At 38.2% G+C, this 17,569-nt stretch overlaps 1 protein-coding gene across 1 annotated transcript in view; it reads left to right on the top strand.

Moving 5' to 3' along the window:
- The first annotated feature begins 7,888 nt into the window (after positions 1 to 7,888).
- Positions 7,889 to 17,569, top strand: part of eml1 (EMAP like 1) — a 49,772-nt gene continuing 40,091 nt past the window's right edge. The window contains exon 1 of the mRNA XM_079261947.1: positions 7,889 to 8,058. Coding sequence (XP_079118073.1) covers positions 8,031 to 8,058 — 28 coding nt within the window. The 5' untranslated portion in view covers positions 7,889 to 8,030. The remainder of the gene's footprint in view (positions 8,059 to 17,569) is intronic.

The raw sequence follows: 17,569 nt of genomic DNA, 5'->3' as shown, positions 1-17,569 counted from the left end.
GGAGAGTTTAGGGTTAGAGAAGGAAAGCTTTTAAAATGCCTTAGATGTAAATGTGGTGTTAAACCACAGCGTTTGCCATACATTTGCTGCTGTTTAAACAGGAAAGCAAAAAAAAAAAAAAAAAAAGCCAAATTCATAAACAGATCTTTTATCTTGCTGTAGAAATGCATTATGCCGTTCCAGACAAGTTCTAAAGAATATTCCGCACCCTATAGAGACTCGGAAAGAGAAGCTAAATTCCAGAAATCTATGTGGTGAGTCTATTTCCAATCAGCCGTACCATTACAACTGACTTGAAAGGGCGCGTCCCTGTCTACAAATGAGTTTTATAGCAGAGTCAACAGAGGCCTCAGGCTCCTCTTTGCCTTATGTTGGCCCCTTGTTGTCTGGACAAAGCTGGCTGATTAGAGACTCGATCATACAGATAAGGAGTCTGCTTCAGATTAGATAAAACTGGTTCACTGAATCAACTGGATTTGCTAGAAACACTGCTTGCAGGTTTATGAACAAGCTTACAACCTGACTGACTGGATAAAATTTATGTGTGTGTGTGTATGGATAAATAAGACATAGCAATCAAGTCCCAAAATCTGTTGAAAAGCTATTTATCATTGACACATGAAACTATAATTTGGGAGAATGCAAACGTTTCCACGCCCAAACCTTAAATAAACATCACAGTTAAACTGTACATGTCTGGTGAGAATAAGAGTCAGAGGACAACGACGAGTTTAGCTCTGTCTGCAACTTACTGAAAAGGAAAGTTAAGTTAGAAATAATGCGGTGGGACAATTCCTTCTGCAGGACATTTACCTGGCGATAATACTTGGGGTTTTGTACATATTTAAGAAACTTGCAGGCCTGTAGTTTAGCTTGTGTTTTTCCTCTGTTGTGTGCTGCCAAGTCAACTTTTTTTCCCCTCACTAGTGTTGTGTCAATCTTCCAATTCAAACAAGATGCACATTACATCATAAGCGGTCATGTTTCAAGAATTTGGAGATGAAATTATGAGTATTAATGGACAGAGCAAAGAATTAAACTGGAAGTTACAGAAACAATCCTTCATGTGTGCTGCAGAGAGAAGCTGTAATGCAGTGAAACTTACAGCTGTGGTTTATCCTCTTCCACATCAATTTGGAGGAGAAATTGTCTGGTTTTTCTTGGCAGCTGTTAAATACAGAACTGAGTTTTTTGGCCTCATAGATCTAGCCTTTTTCCCCTTTGCTTATATTGTTTTAATGTAAGAACATTTTTAAATAAGTTTTGAAGTACATAAATGTTTCCTAAAATGTTGAGATTTTGTCATGTGAACTTTATATTTACCAGAAAATGACTAAAAATCTCTCAAATTTAAAATAAAAAATAAATAAATAAAAATAAAAAACTTTTGGTCTTTTAGGAAAAAATTAATAATTTGTTTTCATTTTTATATCTGAGACCCTAAACACATAAAAGTTAGGATATAAACACGTTGCATCATCTCTTTCTTTTGCGCCTCTTTTTTTTGGTACTGGGGGTATTTTTCTTTCTTTCTTCTTCATTTATCTACATGTTTCCCTGTGATGGACTGGCAAACTGTCTCTCTTCCCCAGTGTTTGCTGGGATAGACTCCAGTTTCCCCACAACCCTTAACCGGTTCAGAAAATGACTGACTGCTATCCTTTTGCATTAATGCACTGATAACTGTGCATTAATAATCTTTCAAACTGGGCTGAGGAGCTGGATGGTTTCTCACCTCTTGAGCACAGGTGATGTACTTTCTATGATTTCCACAGAGAATTTATATTTCCTTCTTTTTCCACTTTACTGATGTTGCGTATACAGCCCATTGAAATTATATATATATATATATATATGTATATATATATATATATATATATATATATATATATATATATATATATATATATACATATATATATATATACATTTTCGTGATATGTATTTTCTTCATTGTATGATAGAAGTTTAATAAGCATCCATCGTTGCAGTCAAACAGAATTTACCAACAAGTGTCTTAAGTTTTTCCACAGTGGTTTCCACTATAAAGAATTATTCCTGTTTTTCATGATGAACCCACTGAAATTTTCAATTGTGTGTTGAGAGATGGTAAAATATTTAAATAAATAATTTCAATGAAATATATACTTATATACGTGATATAAATGTGGCATTTATATACAACACAAAGTTCCAGTTTTGTTGAAGCTTTCCAGTTTGATGTAGTCTACATTGGCAGCACAACAATGTGGATTAATCAATAAGCCCAGGTTGGTGAAACTCATCCTGTCTTGCTCTTTCTCATAGCACTTTTTTGTATTCACTGTTGAGTCTGAAAGTATTCCCTTACCTTCTCTAACTTTGTTTACTTAACCAAAGTGTGTGCCGTGAGCTGGATTCTTTCTTTGTCTTGTTATTAAAGTCTTTTTTTTGTTTGGAAATGTTTGGCACATTTGCACTGTGATGAAAGATGTAAAACATATGAATCCTGTCCTTATGTTCATGTGTGGGACACTGCTCCTCTGTTTTTCGGCATGTAATTGACAAGCTAGACTTTTTTTTTTTCTTTGAAAGGTTCAGGGAATGAGCGGGGGAGGAGAATGATTGTTGTTTTTACTCAGCTCCATACCCCTCCATTTCTGTTTTTTTAAGTTTCTAGTTTCACCCGACTTGTTTCCGTCAGGTTTTATTCATGACCTCCATCTGGAAATAATATCAGTTCATGAAAACAACCCATCAGCAATTTTAGAGAAGAGTTGTGCGTGCATGTGTGTGTATGCAAGTGCACTGAGGGGGACATTAGGGCTTCTTCTGTGGGGTTCAGGTTCCACCAATGTAACAGTGTTAGTGCTGTTAGAGTCATGTGTATGACTAAGTTAAGAACCAAAGAATCCAACATCCTCTCTTAAAATCCTGGTGCAATGCAATCGTGGTCAAACTAAAGCCTTTGATTCAAATGTAAAGTTAGTCATCAACTGGTGGAAACCACAGCTGCTGGGAGAAATTACGTGTCAGCCAGGTCTTTGGCAAAACGTTTGACCCTGGCTCAGACTGAAAATATGCATTAACTCAGTGAAAGCCTGCATAGTTCTGCAGGAAAGAAGATCTGGCTTGTGTTAGAGTTGCTCACAGGAGCGTATGCAGGCTGTGACAGGGGAGAGCAGATATTCACTCAACTCCAGGCTCACTGAAACACCTCTGTGTCTGTCTGCCATCTTGGCTGCGGTACACAGGAGACAGGCCGGTCACACCTGAGAGCGTCTGAAGAGTAGCCAGACATTTAGTCAGCCTGTCCCAAACACAGAAGCGTCTTAGTTTGCAGGTCTATCCAACAGTCGAACTAAGTATTTGTCTGTCTGCCTGGAGCTGATATGATCTCTTTTAGAGGCATAATGGATTTCGCAGCTCCTGAAGGAGAGACCAAGTAGGTGTGTGTGTGAAGAGAGGTTTCATTTCTGATTGTCTGCTTTAAGGGGGTGTGGCTGGATCATGTTTTAAAAGCCCTGAAGTTAACCCCAGTCAAAAGGTTTATGCATACCACTAAAGCCACAGAAACATCTTGTAGTTGTAATAGCTCACTGGTGTATCCACTGAGACGGCTTTGGATATGGCTTTCAGCTGATTAATGCAGTGAAAGAATGAACCCAGGGCCATTTTTTAAAACAAAATTCCAAAGTAGATGATTTATTTACCATCTTTTCCTCTCGGTGCCTGACTTGGTGGAACACACTGGAGGTATTTAAAAACACCCTTTTTTGGTTATGAGATCCCCACATGTTCTTCTACATTCCCCCTCCCCTCCAAACAAACACACACACACACTCACTCTACATCACAGCAGAAGTCTGGGTCATTTTTCTTTTGAAGCCCACCATCATGGGCCCCCCTTCTCCTCCCTTCCTCACCAGTCCATCCATCATCCACATTCTGCGTGGAACCTCCTCTCACTCCGCCCGTCCCTCTCTGTTGCTGCCGCTGCCCTCCCTCTCCATTTGAAACGCTGCTTCAGGCCAAAACCTTCTTAGTTTTCCTATTAATTTTAAGCCTCGGCGGCTGCTGCTGCTGCTGCTGCTACATTGTTCCACTTGATGCATAACTCCAACCCCTTTGCCAGTCTTCCACAGCACTCGCCTTCTTCCAAGTCCCAACCCACAACTGCTGGGAAGCATCTGGAGTTTCCCTCATCTTTCAGCTGGCTAAGACCTGAGGGCTGGGCCACTGTGTATCGAGAGCTGTGGTTTGTGTGTTAGTTTCTTACTACCACTGCTGTTCAAATCAAAGTTTCTGCCTTTTGTTTGCATGCTTTGGAATTCCCTCTGTCACACCTCAGCTGTTTCTCAGTAGGGGAGGGGGACTTCTGTACCCCAGCCAGAGGCAGACTTCCTTCTTCCTTCTATAGTTAATCTTCCACCACAAATACACTGGAGACCCACTGAGTCTCAGTCTCTCACACAAATTAGATTAATTAGTGCTTTCATGTCCTTTAATTTGATGAATCCTCAATTTCTTCAAAGTCAAAACAGACTTAAGTCATTTCTCTGTACACAGAATCTGTTCTATTAATAAGAGAATTAACTTGTATGCCATTTATTCTCATTCATGGAGATACATGGTCATTCATGAAGCACATAGCAGTATCTTGCAATAAGTGGTACAAAGGAGGAAATTTGGTATTTTTCATGACTGATATTGTTAATTGGAAATAAAACTAATAAACTGTAAATATATTCCTTATTTGTTTTCTCCCTCTCTGGCACAGTGAAATGCAGCCTAGCTTCTCCATACAGGTTGTTAAACCTGTGGAAAGCTGTGAAGTGCAGCTCTTTGCCACAAGTCCTCAATTAGAGTTCTGCCCACAGAGCCATAAAACAGTTAGTGCAATCATTCAGAAGCTGTTGGATTTAACACTATTAAGACTTCATTAGTACCTGCACACACAGCTACTGTTGCAATTGTAGCTTCATTAACATCGAGCAATAAAACAGGCCAATGGCCTTTTATGTCACTTCCCTTTGACCTTCAACTACATGTTTTATTTGGATGAACACTGGTTTTCTCCTTTCACTCATACATATTGGGACAACTTGCTGTTTTGAAGCAGTCCTAACAACACATTTTAAATTGCACTGAAATTTTTAAGTTGAAAGAATCAGCTGAACAATTAAAAGGTGGGAGAAAGTGTCAAGATGTGTGATGACACATTTTTAAATCAGTTTAGTGTCAGTAAATGATTAAAAGTTTAGTTAAACAGTTTTTTTTTAAACATTTAGATTAACAGTGGCAAGAATAGCCAAAAGAAGTGCATCAAAGCCTGCTGATTTAATGTTTAAACTTTTTTTTTAAACCTTTTTTTTGTCTTTTCAGTAATAAGAGCTAAAAAAAAACAAAAAAACAAAGATTTGTTTGGTATTTGAAACATTAAGGTATCCTGACATCATTATGTTGACTTTTATCATTATCCAAAATATATAATGTAATACCCATATTTTTAGTTAAGAAGCTACATTTGCACGTGGTCAAAAGTTATATTTAACATTAGAACTTAAATCAGTGTTTTTTCAAGCTTTTTAGACAGAGGACCTTTCTGATGTGAAAGAGCAACTTTCCTGCATGTATAGGATTATTTTTCATATATAAATAAATATTTAATTATTTAAAACGTATTTTCCCTTCTGTTCATAGTTTGCAATGCAGAGATATCAAAAGGGTGGATTTTACCATCCTCATCAGTTAAGGTGCCTAACTGCAATGTAACTTAGACTCAATTAAAGTTAGTTTTAGGAAGGATGTAATATTAGACCTTTAGTGTGTTACTTTTTACTAGGTTATTTTAGAATTTTGCCATCAAACCTATCAAAAATGATTCAATTACCTTTCACTAACACACTAAAAACATCCAAAATGAGATGAACCCATACTGAGATTCTTGGTTTTCTCAGTCTGTTTATGCTTGCTTAGAGACAAAGCAGACGCTTGGAGTTGTTGCAGTCCTCAGGATCCTCATTCTTGAGCCAAGACTTGTATCAGGAGTGGAGGATTTTAGTGGGAAAACTAGTGGCTTCATATGAACAAAAAGTCTTTTAGCTCTATGGCATTGAGAAGCTGCAAAGTGGAAAGACTACACTGAATATGTTGGTAATGTGCACATATTTTTGGAACACTGACTGCTTGCATGCTTTCCAGAATTTCCTTTTGTCATTCTGGCTTTTAAAGAGTCTGTGTATTTTAAATTACATTATTGGTGTTTGAATAATTTAATAATAGACAAAGATAAAGGCTGTGAATGTATCAAGTTATTAGAACGGCTCAATTCAAAAATATTTTTTCAAATCTCCTAATGTTGCAAGTTTCTTCTGAGCAGCTAATGTTGCCATGATTATCTTTAATGAAAAAATACCTTTTGTAATTAAACGTGATTTGGGAACAATGCAGGACTTTTTTCTTTTTTTACCCACACTACCTCATCCAAAGTAATTGCTTGTGATCAAAGTGTGCTTAGCAGTCACATAAGAGACTGGTCCACTTTCTGTTTGCCAGAGCTCATGGGGTCGAGAGGTCTTTATGGGGTGAAGGTTTAGGTAGTGTTTGCAAAGGGGCCTTCAAACTCTTCTGCAAACGAGAACTGGAGCTGAAACATCAAAGCCGGTCCTGGCGTGAAGGCTGGGGCGCTGCAGGCTGGAAGGGTGGAGGGGTTACTGACAGGTTTGGAGGACAGATAACAGAGCAGGAAGCCTTCCAACATCTCACCCCCCATGTTTTCCCAAAATCTCAAGATAAATCCCTCGCTCCCCTGCCACTAAATTCTAACCTCTCTGACACGAGTACTGCTGGACAAGTCTAGCATCTGACCCCACTTAGTCACATGCTGAACCTTTCCTTCATGATAATCCTCCCTGTCAACTGACTAAGGGTCAGCTGAGTAAGCCGAGAAGTAATTCAGGACAAGTGTGTGGGGAGCTTTGGGGAGTGAGTTTTAATCAAAGCTGTGCTGCATTAAGTTTGTTCTGAGGAATTTTTCTGCCTTCAAGTAGAACGGTAATCTGTTTCATATAACGAGGTTGCTGACAAACACTTTCCTTTGTCTTCTCCATTCAGACAGGATTTAAAATGGAAAAACAAATATGACCATGACGTTCAGTTTTCCTGCTTCTACACATCATAGACTTTTCTGTTTGCTGCCAAACAAGGTTTTTATTATTCTGATTCTGGCTGTTTGGTTGTGTTTTGTATGAAACTATTCATAAACACGTGCACTGACTTAATTGCAAGAAGCAGAAAACTGAAATTTTGTTTGTCAGAACTGCAGTCTTGAGAACAGTCACTTGACAAAGGGATCTTGGTATTCAGGAGCTGACAGGGTTACAGATCAATGACACACTAGCGCCCCCTTTAGGACGCATAAGGTACTACTGACAGAAATACAGAAACAGTTGTGCACAGCAGCAGATTTGTGCCAACCTTTCACTTCAGGGATCAGAAGTTTTGAGGAAAAAAATGTGTTTTCTGTAACAAGATGAAGGGATAAAAAGAAAGTCCTGATAACGAACAACTGTGGTTCTTAAATAAATTATGGTGATTTTTTTCCAGGAAGGAAGCTTAGCTTTCTTTTGTTTGTGTGATAGTGTGAAAAAACAATTCTTTTGTTTTTGATAATGATAAACTGTATGTGTCAACACGAGAAGGACCATGAAATCATATCCATAAGGGTTTGCCATATCTAAGGAGAACTGTACACCAAGGCAGGGCTGTTCGTTACAAAATTAGTGTCCAATGGTAAAGTGTGTGATATTTGAGTGACATACCCTCTGGCCACTGGTCAGATTGTTAAAAGGGGGAGAGAGTAGAGGAGAGCTGAGGAGAACAAGCAGACAGAAAGTAAAGCAAGTAAGCTAAGCAAAGAGAAAGAGTCTTATAGCTAAGACTGAAAAGGACCCTATTCTGGTGGGGACTGAGTCTGAGAGAAAGAATCAAACTGCAGACACAGCTGACAAAAGGAGACGCTGTCCTCATCCTCCTGTCTGTCTGCAGCCATGTCGGACTGTGAGGGAGTGCCCATGGGTAAGAGGAATAAGTGAATCTCTAAGACTGCCATGGAGGTGAACCTGTGTTCAGGACAGGTCTGTCCATATGCATATTGTTTGGATCTGTGTATTTGCTTTGGGTTTGTGTGATTTGCTTGGTAGGGGGAAGGTTGCTTTTGTTCACATGTCCAGTTTTTAGACCAAGTTCTCCACTGGGACAGTTTATCATCAAGTTTTCCACAACAGCAAGAAGCCAGAGAAGTTTAAGGCCTTATATGGAAACTCAACTGAATTCCTCCTGATTTCATCAAAATAACATACAATGGCCTGGTTGGAACTAGTTGGAAAAAGTTGGAACTACATGTAGAAAACAAGACAGAAAGGGAACAAAGGAGAAAACGCATGTTATGACAGTTCTGTGATTTTGTTCCTGGAGTGAAGACAGATATGTGGTTACTGTAGTGCAGCAAATGATTTTGCTCTTCCAGGGCGGTGCAAACATAAAGACGTGCTGTGTGAATGTGCTGGTGCAAGCGATGGATGACATGGATAATTTCCCTTCAGTACACTCAAGATTCTTCTCCTGTCTGGCTGTCAGACAGACAGAAACAATAAATTATAAATAGGAACCTTCCTGTTCCACAGGTCCTTCACTCAATCACTCATTCACGTTTCCTTATTTACTGTTCCTCTCAAGCTCTCTATCTCTCCTACCTCTCCCGTTATCTCCTTGTTGCTTGTTTCCTCCCTGTCCTGATGTAATCCATGCATGATTCCCTTCCTACAACAATTGACCATGACTCAGCAGTATGAAGACTCTTTGAAGTTGCTGTTTACACAAAGATTGTTGTAACTGAGTTTGTGAAATGACTGGAAATCCTCTGACCACACCTTCTTATCATATAACATCAACCCCTCAAGGACTTGCAGGAAAATATTATTTTCACCTCTAAAAATCAGTTTTTTTTGTCTTCCTGACCAGTTCATGCTGTCAGGGTCATGCAGGCAGATTGGACTCGTTGAATGCACACTGGTTTTTTGAAAAATATGTTTTATTTAGAACAAAATTCACAAGAAAAAAAACTCTGAAAAACTATTGGAACACAGACAAACAGACAAGAGCATCTGGCTGTGAAGAGTGGTGGAAAACAGCCTAAACATTTGGGAGGGAAGGAAGACGATAGGACACAGGTGAAGACAATTACTTGGGGGTCGGGAAGAAATCATACAGGACACGTGGATGACAAACATTTCAAAGTAAAAGAACTTTGCGAAAACAAAAAATGTACTGGGTCCTGACTCATGCCTCAAGTTTATCAGAAATATTATAGAGATCATAACTTTAAGGATTTCTAATGTAGTTACATTTAAATAGCATTTAACGTGATGGGTCAGTTTTTCACCCTGCAGTGTGAAAGGTTTAAACATGCTGCTCAGCCATCCTCGTGGAGTTTGAATGTTAAGTACCCCTGTGCCTGGGTGGGATTTTAGTGTGGGTGCTCAGGTTTCATCAACACACACCCTTAAGTTGTGTATGACTGTGTCAAATCAACTAACAATGTTCCAGTTTTATCACTTGTTGCAGAGTATCAGATGAAATTCAGTCAAGCAGGAGGAAGCAGGAATATTCTTTGTATAAGACACTATGCAAATATATTATAAAGTGAAAGATTGTGGTAGCAAAGCATGTTGCGCTGGTTCAACAGCCCTGCCAAAATGTTTAGGAACAGATGATTTGTGCAAAGATGTCGGGCCCCCTTACGGAGGCAGGAAGACGTTGTCTGTGGGGAAGCAGTCTCTTAAAGAAAGCTTTTGACTCACAGAGATAAACTGTTTAGAATAGCAGCCCTGAAGAGAGTCAGATATGCAGAAGATTTACAGCCTCAGTAAACAGTTGCTCTTTGGAAAAGCAGAAAATGTATTTATGCTCCTGGTTATATCAGAGGTTCATCAGCTGAAAAAAGTATAAATTTTATTTTGAATTCTAAAACAGAGAGTTTCTTTTGATTTTTCAGAACATTTTCTGCTCATCTTAAATTAGACATCAGCCACATATTTATCGCTGTTTTTTTTTAAATCTCTTCTTCAGTTTGATACCTCAGACCACTTATTGTAGTTTTGACATTAAAACTGTTTTCTCCATATTTGTTTGTTCTGAAAATTAAAGTTTTTGCTAAATTTATCAGTTATCAATTGTATTTGTTTATTTATTCATTTATTTTTGTTTCATAATGCAGAGTGCTTTCAGCGACAGACAAGTAGGGAATACTGCCAGATTTTTTTTTTTGTTTGTTTTGTTAACAATTCAGGTAAAATATATACAGAATGTGATTAGCTAATAGTGAAATCTCTGAAAAAAGTATTCTGTGAGAAAGCATGTTATATTTAACACCAGTCGTACTTTCCCATCAACTGATGCCGAGTTTTTAAAAATGTGATGATGTAAAGTTGGAGTTTTTATTAAAGAGAAAAAAATTTGTACGTTTGTTTTTAGTCCATGAACTTCTATAAAGAGAAAACTGTCTTGATTCCCTAATTTTTCCTTTAAATGCATGTGATGAATTCTTATCATAAAGTATTTTTTATCTATTCATTACCAAATATCTAAACAATCTGCATGCATGCTCTCTGATGAAGTGATGAAAACCAGACCATCTTTACTTCCTGATAGGGTCATTTCCATAATAAATCATGTTTCAGATCTGTTGCAGATTAATCTAATATAGATTTTATTTTATTTTTATCACCATACCAGCTTTTCTAGACTTCCAGACACTGTTCCAACTTTCTATCTCCTATTTTTTCAGCTTGTTTTTGTGTGGTGAGCTGGTGTATTTCTACTGGTGCCACATGTTTTATGTAACATACAACAGCACTTTAGCCAAGGTTAAATGTTGACCACACCTTTCTATGTGTGATGTTTCTAAGAAATGAAAAAAAAACAAACAATTGATGTGAGTGTAAAATACAGTTACAATTTATTTTTGTCACACTAGTTTCTAAATTGACTTTCTTGATGACAGAGGCTGTGTGAGCTTTGAAAATTCGCAGTTTAATAAATGTCCAGCAGATGGCAGTAGTGGCATCTTTTCTGACGTGGGGATTGTTCAGTGAACATTGGGGTCTAGAAAGTAACAAAATAAAACAGGGTCATAAAAAGTGATGATTTCAACTAAGAAAATGTATGTAAATGTATCAGGCATATAAACAGACAGAGTGATGTAAGAAGGATAAATGAGGTTTTGTTGGGGGTTTTTTTTTTTTTCAAAAAGGAGATGATAAGAGAATTGGAGAGAAGTATTAAGGGGGCACTGCAAGTAAGAATTGAGGGGAAAATAATGGATTGGTGAAGGGGAGAAGTGTCTCTTAGGAGATCACTTTAGTATGAAATATAAAGTGTGTTTACCTCACAGCAGCTGCAGAGTCCTGCAACTGAGACTTATGGAGGGCCTGACAAATGGAAGCTGACAAACCTTTATGTGACAGAAAATTATCAGCATTCAGCTTCTGCCTGCAATCTATAATGCACACAGAGAGTTGTGTTTGTGGGCATGCAAGCGTGTTCAGAAATTCACATGACAGATGAGGATGGCATCATGGCCTGCTGACGTCAGCCCTCCATCTGTGCCCTGAATATGAGGACAAGAAGCTTTGCTGATGCTAATCTTTTCCACATTTCAGCAAAGTGGCTAAAAAAAGGTTAAATTTTCATGCAGGTTTAAGAACAGATACCTGCAGTTTTATCTTTCTTCATGTATGCGTCTTTGTGTGTGAGATGCCATGTGCTCGTATGAGACAACATATGTCTTAGATTATGGGATAGCAGATGTTTCAATCAGCTAAGAATATTTAGGTCTGTGCTGTTTTGGCAACTAAATGCTTCAAGGCATACAGTAAGTCTTACTGTAAAGTAGCAGAAGATGGATTGATGAATTCATTTTATTATAACCATCAAATCATTTGTAATTCATTTGTGTGCATGAACAGCAAATATTTAGATTTGTGTTTATAGGTTTGTACTGAGATAAAGAGCAGAGCAGAGTTCATGCCTGTTCAGGAAATGGGGGAAGGGTGTACATGGATGTTTCAGCGGCCAAGTCAGATGTGATTAATGTTGTCATTGCTTGAGAGAACACAGCCCTGCACACAGTGGGATACACAGAGTGTGTCCATATTACACACACCTATGCGCTGCTGGGTTTTCATGGTAGTATTGAGGTGGATTTAGATTGTAGTCTTTAAAATAAATAGATCATTTTCACGCCAGTAGAAGGATGATGAATTTCAGTCCCTCCCATTGACCTGCATGTTACCAGCGTCTGGTGTTTGATAGCCTTACACAGCAGTAGTTGTATGGACTTCCATGGACTGCAGTCCACTGAATTACACCAATTCTTTGCCATTTCTGTGACCAAGTTATGCCTCATTAACATATAGATTAGATGTAGGAAATTACCTGTGGTTTAAAACCCTTTGTCCCCAATTCTACAGCATCGTTATTACCAAGATGAAAGGGTGAGGGAAGAAAGAGGCATGAAGAGGAACCAAAGGTTGACTTGCAAGTCATAAAGACTCCAGTAATACTCACAGCATAATTTTATATTGTGTAATCGTTTTATAAATGTGATACTTTTGTGCAGAAAAGTCCTTGATTCCTCTTGTGGTCATACTATCTTTGACTCTATATCCTCTTATTCTTTAGACCATATTTTTATTTCAGTCTTTTAAAATTTGCTTGTGTGCTTGCTGATAATCTTGATTGACACCCAAGTATTTAAGAACAGCATGTATGTCCATGTCCTGCCTAGTTCTAAAAAGCTTTCCTGTAGTTTCTGCCTTTTTCTCCTCTTTTTCATTATGAAAATCTCCTATTTTAAAGTCAAAATAATGTTCTACATGAGCTACAGAAAGTGGCGATATTGTGCACATTTTTAAAAGTCCAAATATTCATTTTATAGAAATTATTCTCATCAAGCAGAAACATGTAAATTCTTTTTGGCAAGATTATTATTCTACTATGGTTTACTGTTGTACACACAGGAATCTGGGACAGTTATGAGCCTGCCTGCGTGCAGCCAGTTTGAGGACTTTTATCTGCGTGTGTTGCTTTTGGTTAACATGTACCAGTGGTTACGCATATGGTCCTCCTGTTTCTGAAAACTAAGATTAAAATTATAAAGGTTATATGCACCACTGGGACAGGGAGAATTAAGTTGAAAAAACATAGTCCTGTTAGGTTTATCACAATGTCCTCATATGAAGTACAACTTAATCCCATTTGGAAATTTACCTATTTCTCCAAAATAATGCATGAAGTTTCCCTTACTCAAACAGAAATACGGATCATACTCCACATTTTTACTGCATAACGTATCACGTGATAATATAATAGTTTCAATTTTTTTAAATAAAACTTTATGAAGTAACTAATTTTCTGTTTTCACAATAAAATGATCACTTTGTGACATGATATGGTTTCATTTTAAATTTAGATGACAGCTCTACGCTTCTGTACTCATAACAAAATGTAAATCCAACTAATCCAACTGCATTATGAGAATATATAAACCATCACTCTTTTAATCCAGTAACAAAGTCCTAAAAGGTTATGAAGTGCACAGAACAAAACCATTATAGCCTTCGAATATTGCATATGCTGTCATGTTTTTGCCACCCTGATCTCCTGGCGCTCATCATTGATTACTCGATCCACCTGCTGGCTTCCTAATTGCCTCTGCTACCTCATTCAGTTCACCTGGTTTCCTTTTCTCTCACTGCCTACTTAAGCTCCCTCCAATCCCTCCTTTTCTGCCAGATAATAATCAGACCTATGTCTAGTTTTGTTCCAGAGGTCTACGGATTGTTCCTCAGTTGCCGACCCTCTGCTTCATGCCCCTGGATTACCCTCCTTGCCTTGCCCTCGACGGATACCGCTACCTTTCGGATCTTCTGGTTACCGACCCTGCCTGTCTTTGGATCTCTGAGCCTTGTCTTTGCCTGGATGAGTATTTTGCCATCCTGTTTACCTCCCAGCTGTTGCCTGGTTTCTTCTGCAGACCACTCCCCTGGACTGATCTTCTGTTCATACTCCTCCACCAATAAACTGGTCATTTGTCCAGAACTCCCTGTGTGTGGCTGAATTACGGATCCTCAGGGTAACTCATTACATATGCAGTGATCAGTTGTGCAGCATTAGACAGTTTGTATTGTTAACAAGTCCAGCTTCTGAATTTACACCTGAAATAAGAGCTCAAATCCATACAGTACAATATTAAAGCTTTATTTATTCACCACAGTATTGTTTTCTTTCCCCTGACAATAAAAACCCAGCTAGAAATAAAACTGCATATCTGGTGAGATAAGCTTTGACTTTTCAAAATGCTGACTCACTTCCTTGTTTTTTCAGCTGCACACCATGAAAACCGCTGTAAAACTCAACCAGAAATAAAATATTTTCAAGATTAGTTTTATTATTAGAAAACAGTGACTGAGCAGCAATGAGAAAAAGCTAAAATGAAAAGGAGTGACACCAAACCATGCAATATCCATAAAATGCACAGTATGTACAATAAATTGAGTAATAACGTGCAGCTCCTTGGTAGTATTTGACTGCTTGTCAGCTTCAGAATACAGTTATTTTTACTGTAAAAACCAACTCTTCTTGTTCACATGCATCTCTTCTGCTTCTATATACCAAGCCTGTCTGTTTCCCCAGTTTGTTTGTTTCGTTGCTTTTCAATTTACCTAACCAGGAAATTAAGATATGCATTTACTGTTTGCTGAAAGGGCTTATATTTTATAAACAGTTATAAACGATGACTCCTTGTAGATATAACCATGTGCCAGTGGATTTCTACAAGCACAATGATGTTAGAGACTTTGACCAAAAGACTGCAAAACACAAGTAGTGACCCAGATTTTCTAATATGTAACATCATCACTTGGCTTTGCTATTGCTTGTGTGGCCCAAAACAGCACTGCAGTGTGCGTCTGCTATTTGTTTTATTTTTTCTGTTGCTGTCTTTCTCTGCGCTTATATCACTAAAATATCCTGTACAGCTCTTTCATGTAGAATCCTACAGTGTTTATCTAGCCCTTCTGGCAGGTAAAGTAATTATTGTCAAGTAAGACCAGTCATATTACAACCAGATTTTCTTTCCATGAGAGTCCTGTGTGATGCATCTTTTTCTGGTTAACCAGACAGAGATATTATCAATCTGCTGGGTTCTTCCCCCACTGAAACTAGGTCACCATATAATTCAAGCTAGCAAAAACTCTCAACAATGGCTGATATTAATGGATTCTAGTTGAGGGGTACGAGTTAAATTAACTCAGTGTGTGTATTTGGGGAGGCAGTGGCTTTCCAGCAGACGTCGGCTTGTCAGATTGTTGCTAATTAGTGTTGGATTAGATTTTGATAAATGAAACATCAGATGAAAATCACTGACACACTTACAGCATGATGCAGCCAGTTTTTTAAGCTAATACTGTATGGCACAGAGGATTCCATTTCTCGTTCTGAATTATAAAATATGTTTTAATTCGGGCAGCATGCATGTTTTCATAAACATGTATTAGTATTGACAAGTTCTCCATCAGGTGGAAATTATATATTTTCATCAATCACTCTGCCTTACACTCCCGTCATATAGTAGTCAATCCATCTCCCTTAGCCTCTGTCTGTGCCCTTGTTCAGGCAGTCATTACAGTGGTAAAACTGTCATTCAGCAGCAGAATCACTTCCCGTGCTTAACATGAAGGTCCATCAGTGGCACAGCAGCTTCTATGACGGCTCACAGCCAGAGCATTACAAATGAGGGTTATCGAGCAAAGCCTGGATTATTAGATGATGCTGATTTCACTTTGCAAATTAGTCATTTCCACATTTTGAAATGGTGACCTGATGATGGTGCCAGACAGAAGTTTACACTATTAGACAAAGGTATTAAACTTTGTCCTACAAGATATCTAAATATCTGTTTGGCAAACTTCATCATTTATTGATTAGTTTTATTACTTTTTACTCAAAACAATATACTTTAACATACTTGTAGCACAAAAAAAAGATAACCCAGAAGATTTCAAAAGCTGTGAGGATTTGTCCCCAAAAGACTTCAATACAGTATGTGCATCCAAGAATCTCTCAGAGCTTTGTGGTAGTATACTGTAGGATACCAGCCTTCTGACATATTTAATTCCTTCTTTTGGTGATTTGTTTTTTACTCCATCAAGCCAAGAGGTGGAGGTTAGGTGGCATATTTGTTGCCACTTGTCTGTTTGTTCACATATGTATGAAAAAGTTAAGTCAAATTTTATTTCAGTCAATGTGGAGTGGGGACTTTAAGAAAGGAAAGGCTCATGGGATTATTTGCAGAACTTTTTTGTTTGTTTTTGTGATCTCCAAGCACCTTATTCTAGTAATGATTTAAGATCTACAGCCATATTTTTGTTCTAACTTCTGCATTATTGTGCTAACAAATAGACAAACAACATGACTTCCATACCAAATGTAAACGGCTGACTTGGTCAAAGATTGAGTTCATCCAGTAGTTTGTTGTTTGAACTTTAGACACTACGACAAGTCTGTTGAAATCATGATTTTTATATCATCCCTTCCTCTAAGGGTTGTAAATGGTTTACTGTTTTGGTTTTCTTGCTTAGATCAACTCAAACTGCTGCCTTTACATTGAGGATTAAACACATCCTCCTCTTTTCGAGTCACTTCAGATTGAAGTAAACTATGATAGTGTTATAGTTTCATTATTTCATGATTTCTTCTGCACTTTGTTGCAGACTAGCAAGACAGGTTAATCATAAACTCTCATGTATCTTAGCTGATAAAGCTTTGGAGCTGGCTTGTAGTCATAGCTTCATGTAATGGTTAACAAGTCAAAACAATCCAAAAGATGCAGCCCAAAAACGCTGTCATTAAGATTTTCGTCCACATTGACTGCATGTATAAAAAGTATCACCGAGCTTTGTTGAAATTCTCTGTATATATGACTCATCAATCCAAGTTGGATTAATTCATGGAGCTGCCAATAACCAGGACAGGCACACAGATGGCAACAGGATCCTATGAGGATTGACCCTGTTTCATCTTCAACTCTGGATTTGATTATATATAATCCTGGCCCACTGACAGACTGACTGATCATCTGATATAAACGAATGTCAGCAGTTTCGCTTCTGTCTTTGGAAAAAAGGGGGAAAACTGCTTACTCACATTGATTGTGACCTTGAAGAGACAGAGAATAAAAGCTGTAAAGGCAATGTCAGCTGGGGGACAGGTGAGACCCCCTGTTTGATATCTACTTAAATGTTCCTGTTAGTTGTTTTAATTTAGTAGCAAAGAAACATGGGGTAATGTGGGTTGCATGATGAAGGGTTGAAGGAGCAGCAGTGGGTGGGGCAGCACCACCACCTGCCACCCGTTGGGCTGTAGGTGACGTTAAGCACCCCGTGTGAGAGGGAGGTGGGTGGGGGCAGGGTGGGTGTCTGGTTTGGGGGATTTTGTGGAATATTGCCCAGTTTAAGCTGCTCCTCTC

The sequence above is a fragment of the Telmatherina bonti genome, assembly GCF_933228915.1.
Source record: "Telmatherina bonti genome assembly, chromosome: 22".
Taxonomy (NCBI): Eukaryota; Metazoa; Chordata; class Actinopteri; order Atheriniformes; family Telmatherinidae; genus Telmatherina; species Telmatherina bonti.
Note: the sequence above shows the minus strand (reverse complement) of the source record. Positions and strands in the feature narration are given on the sequence as shown.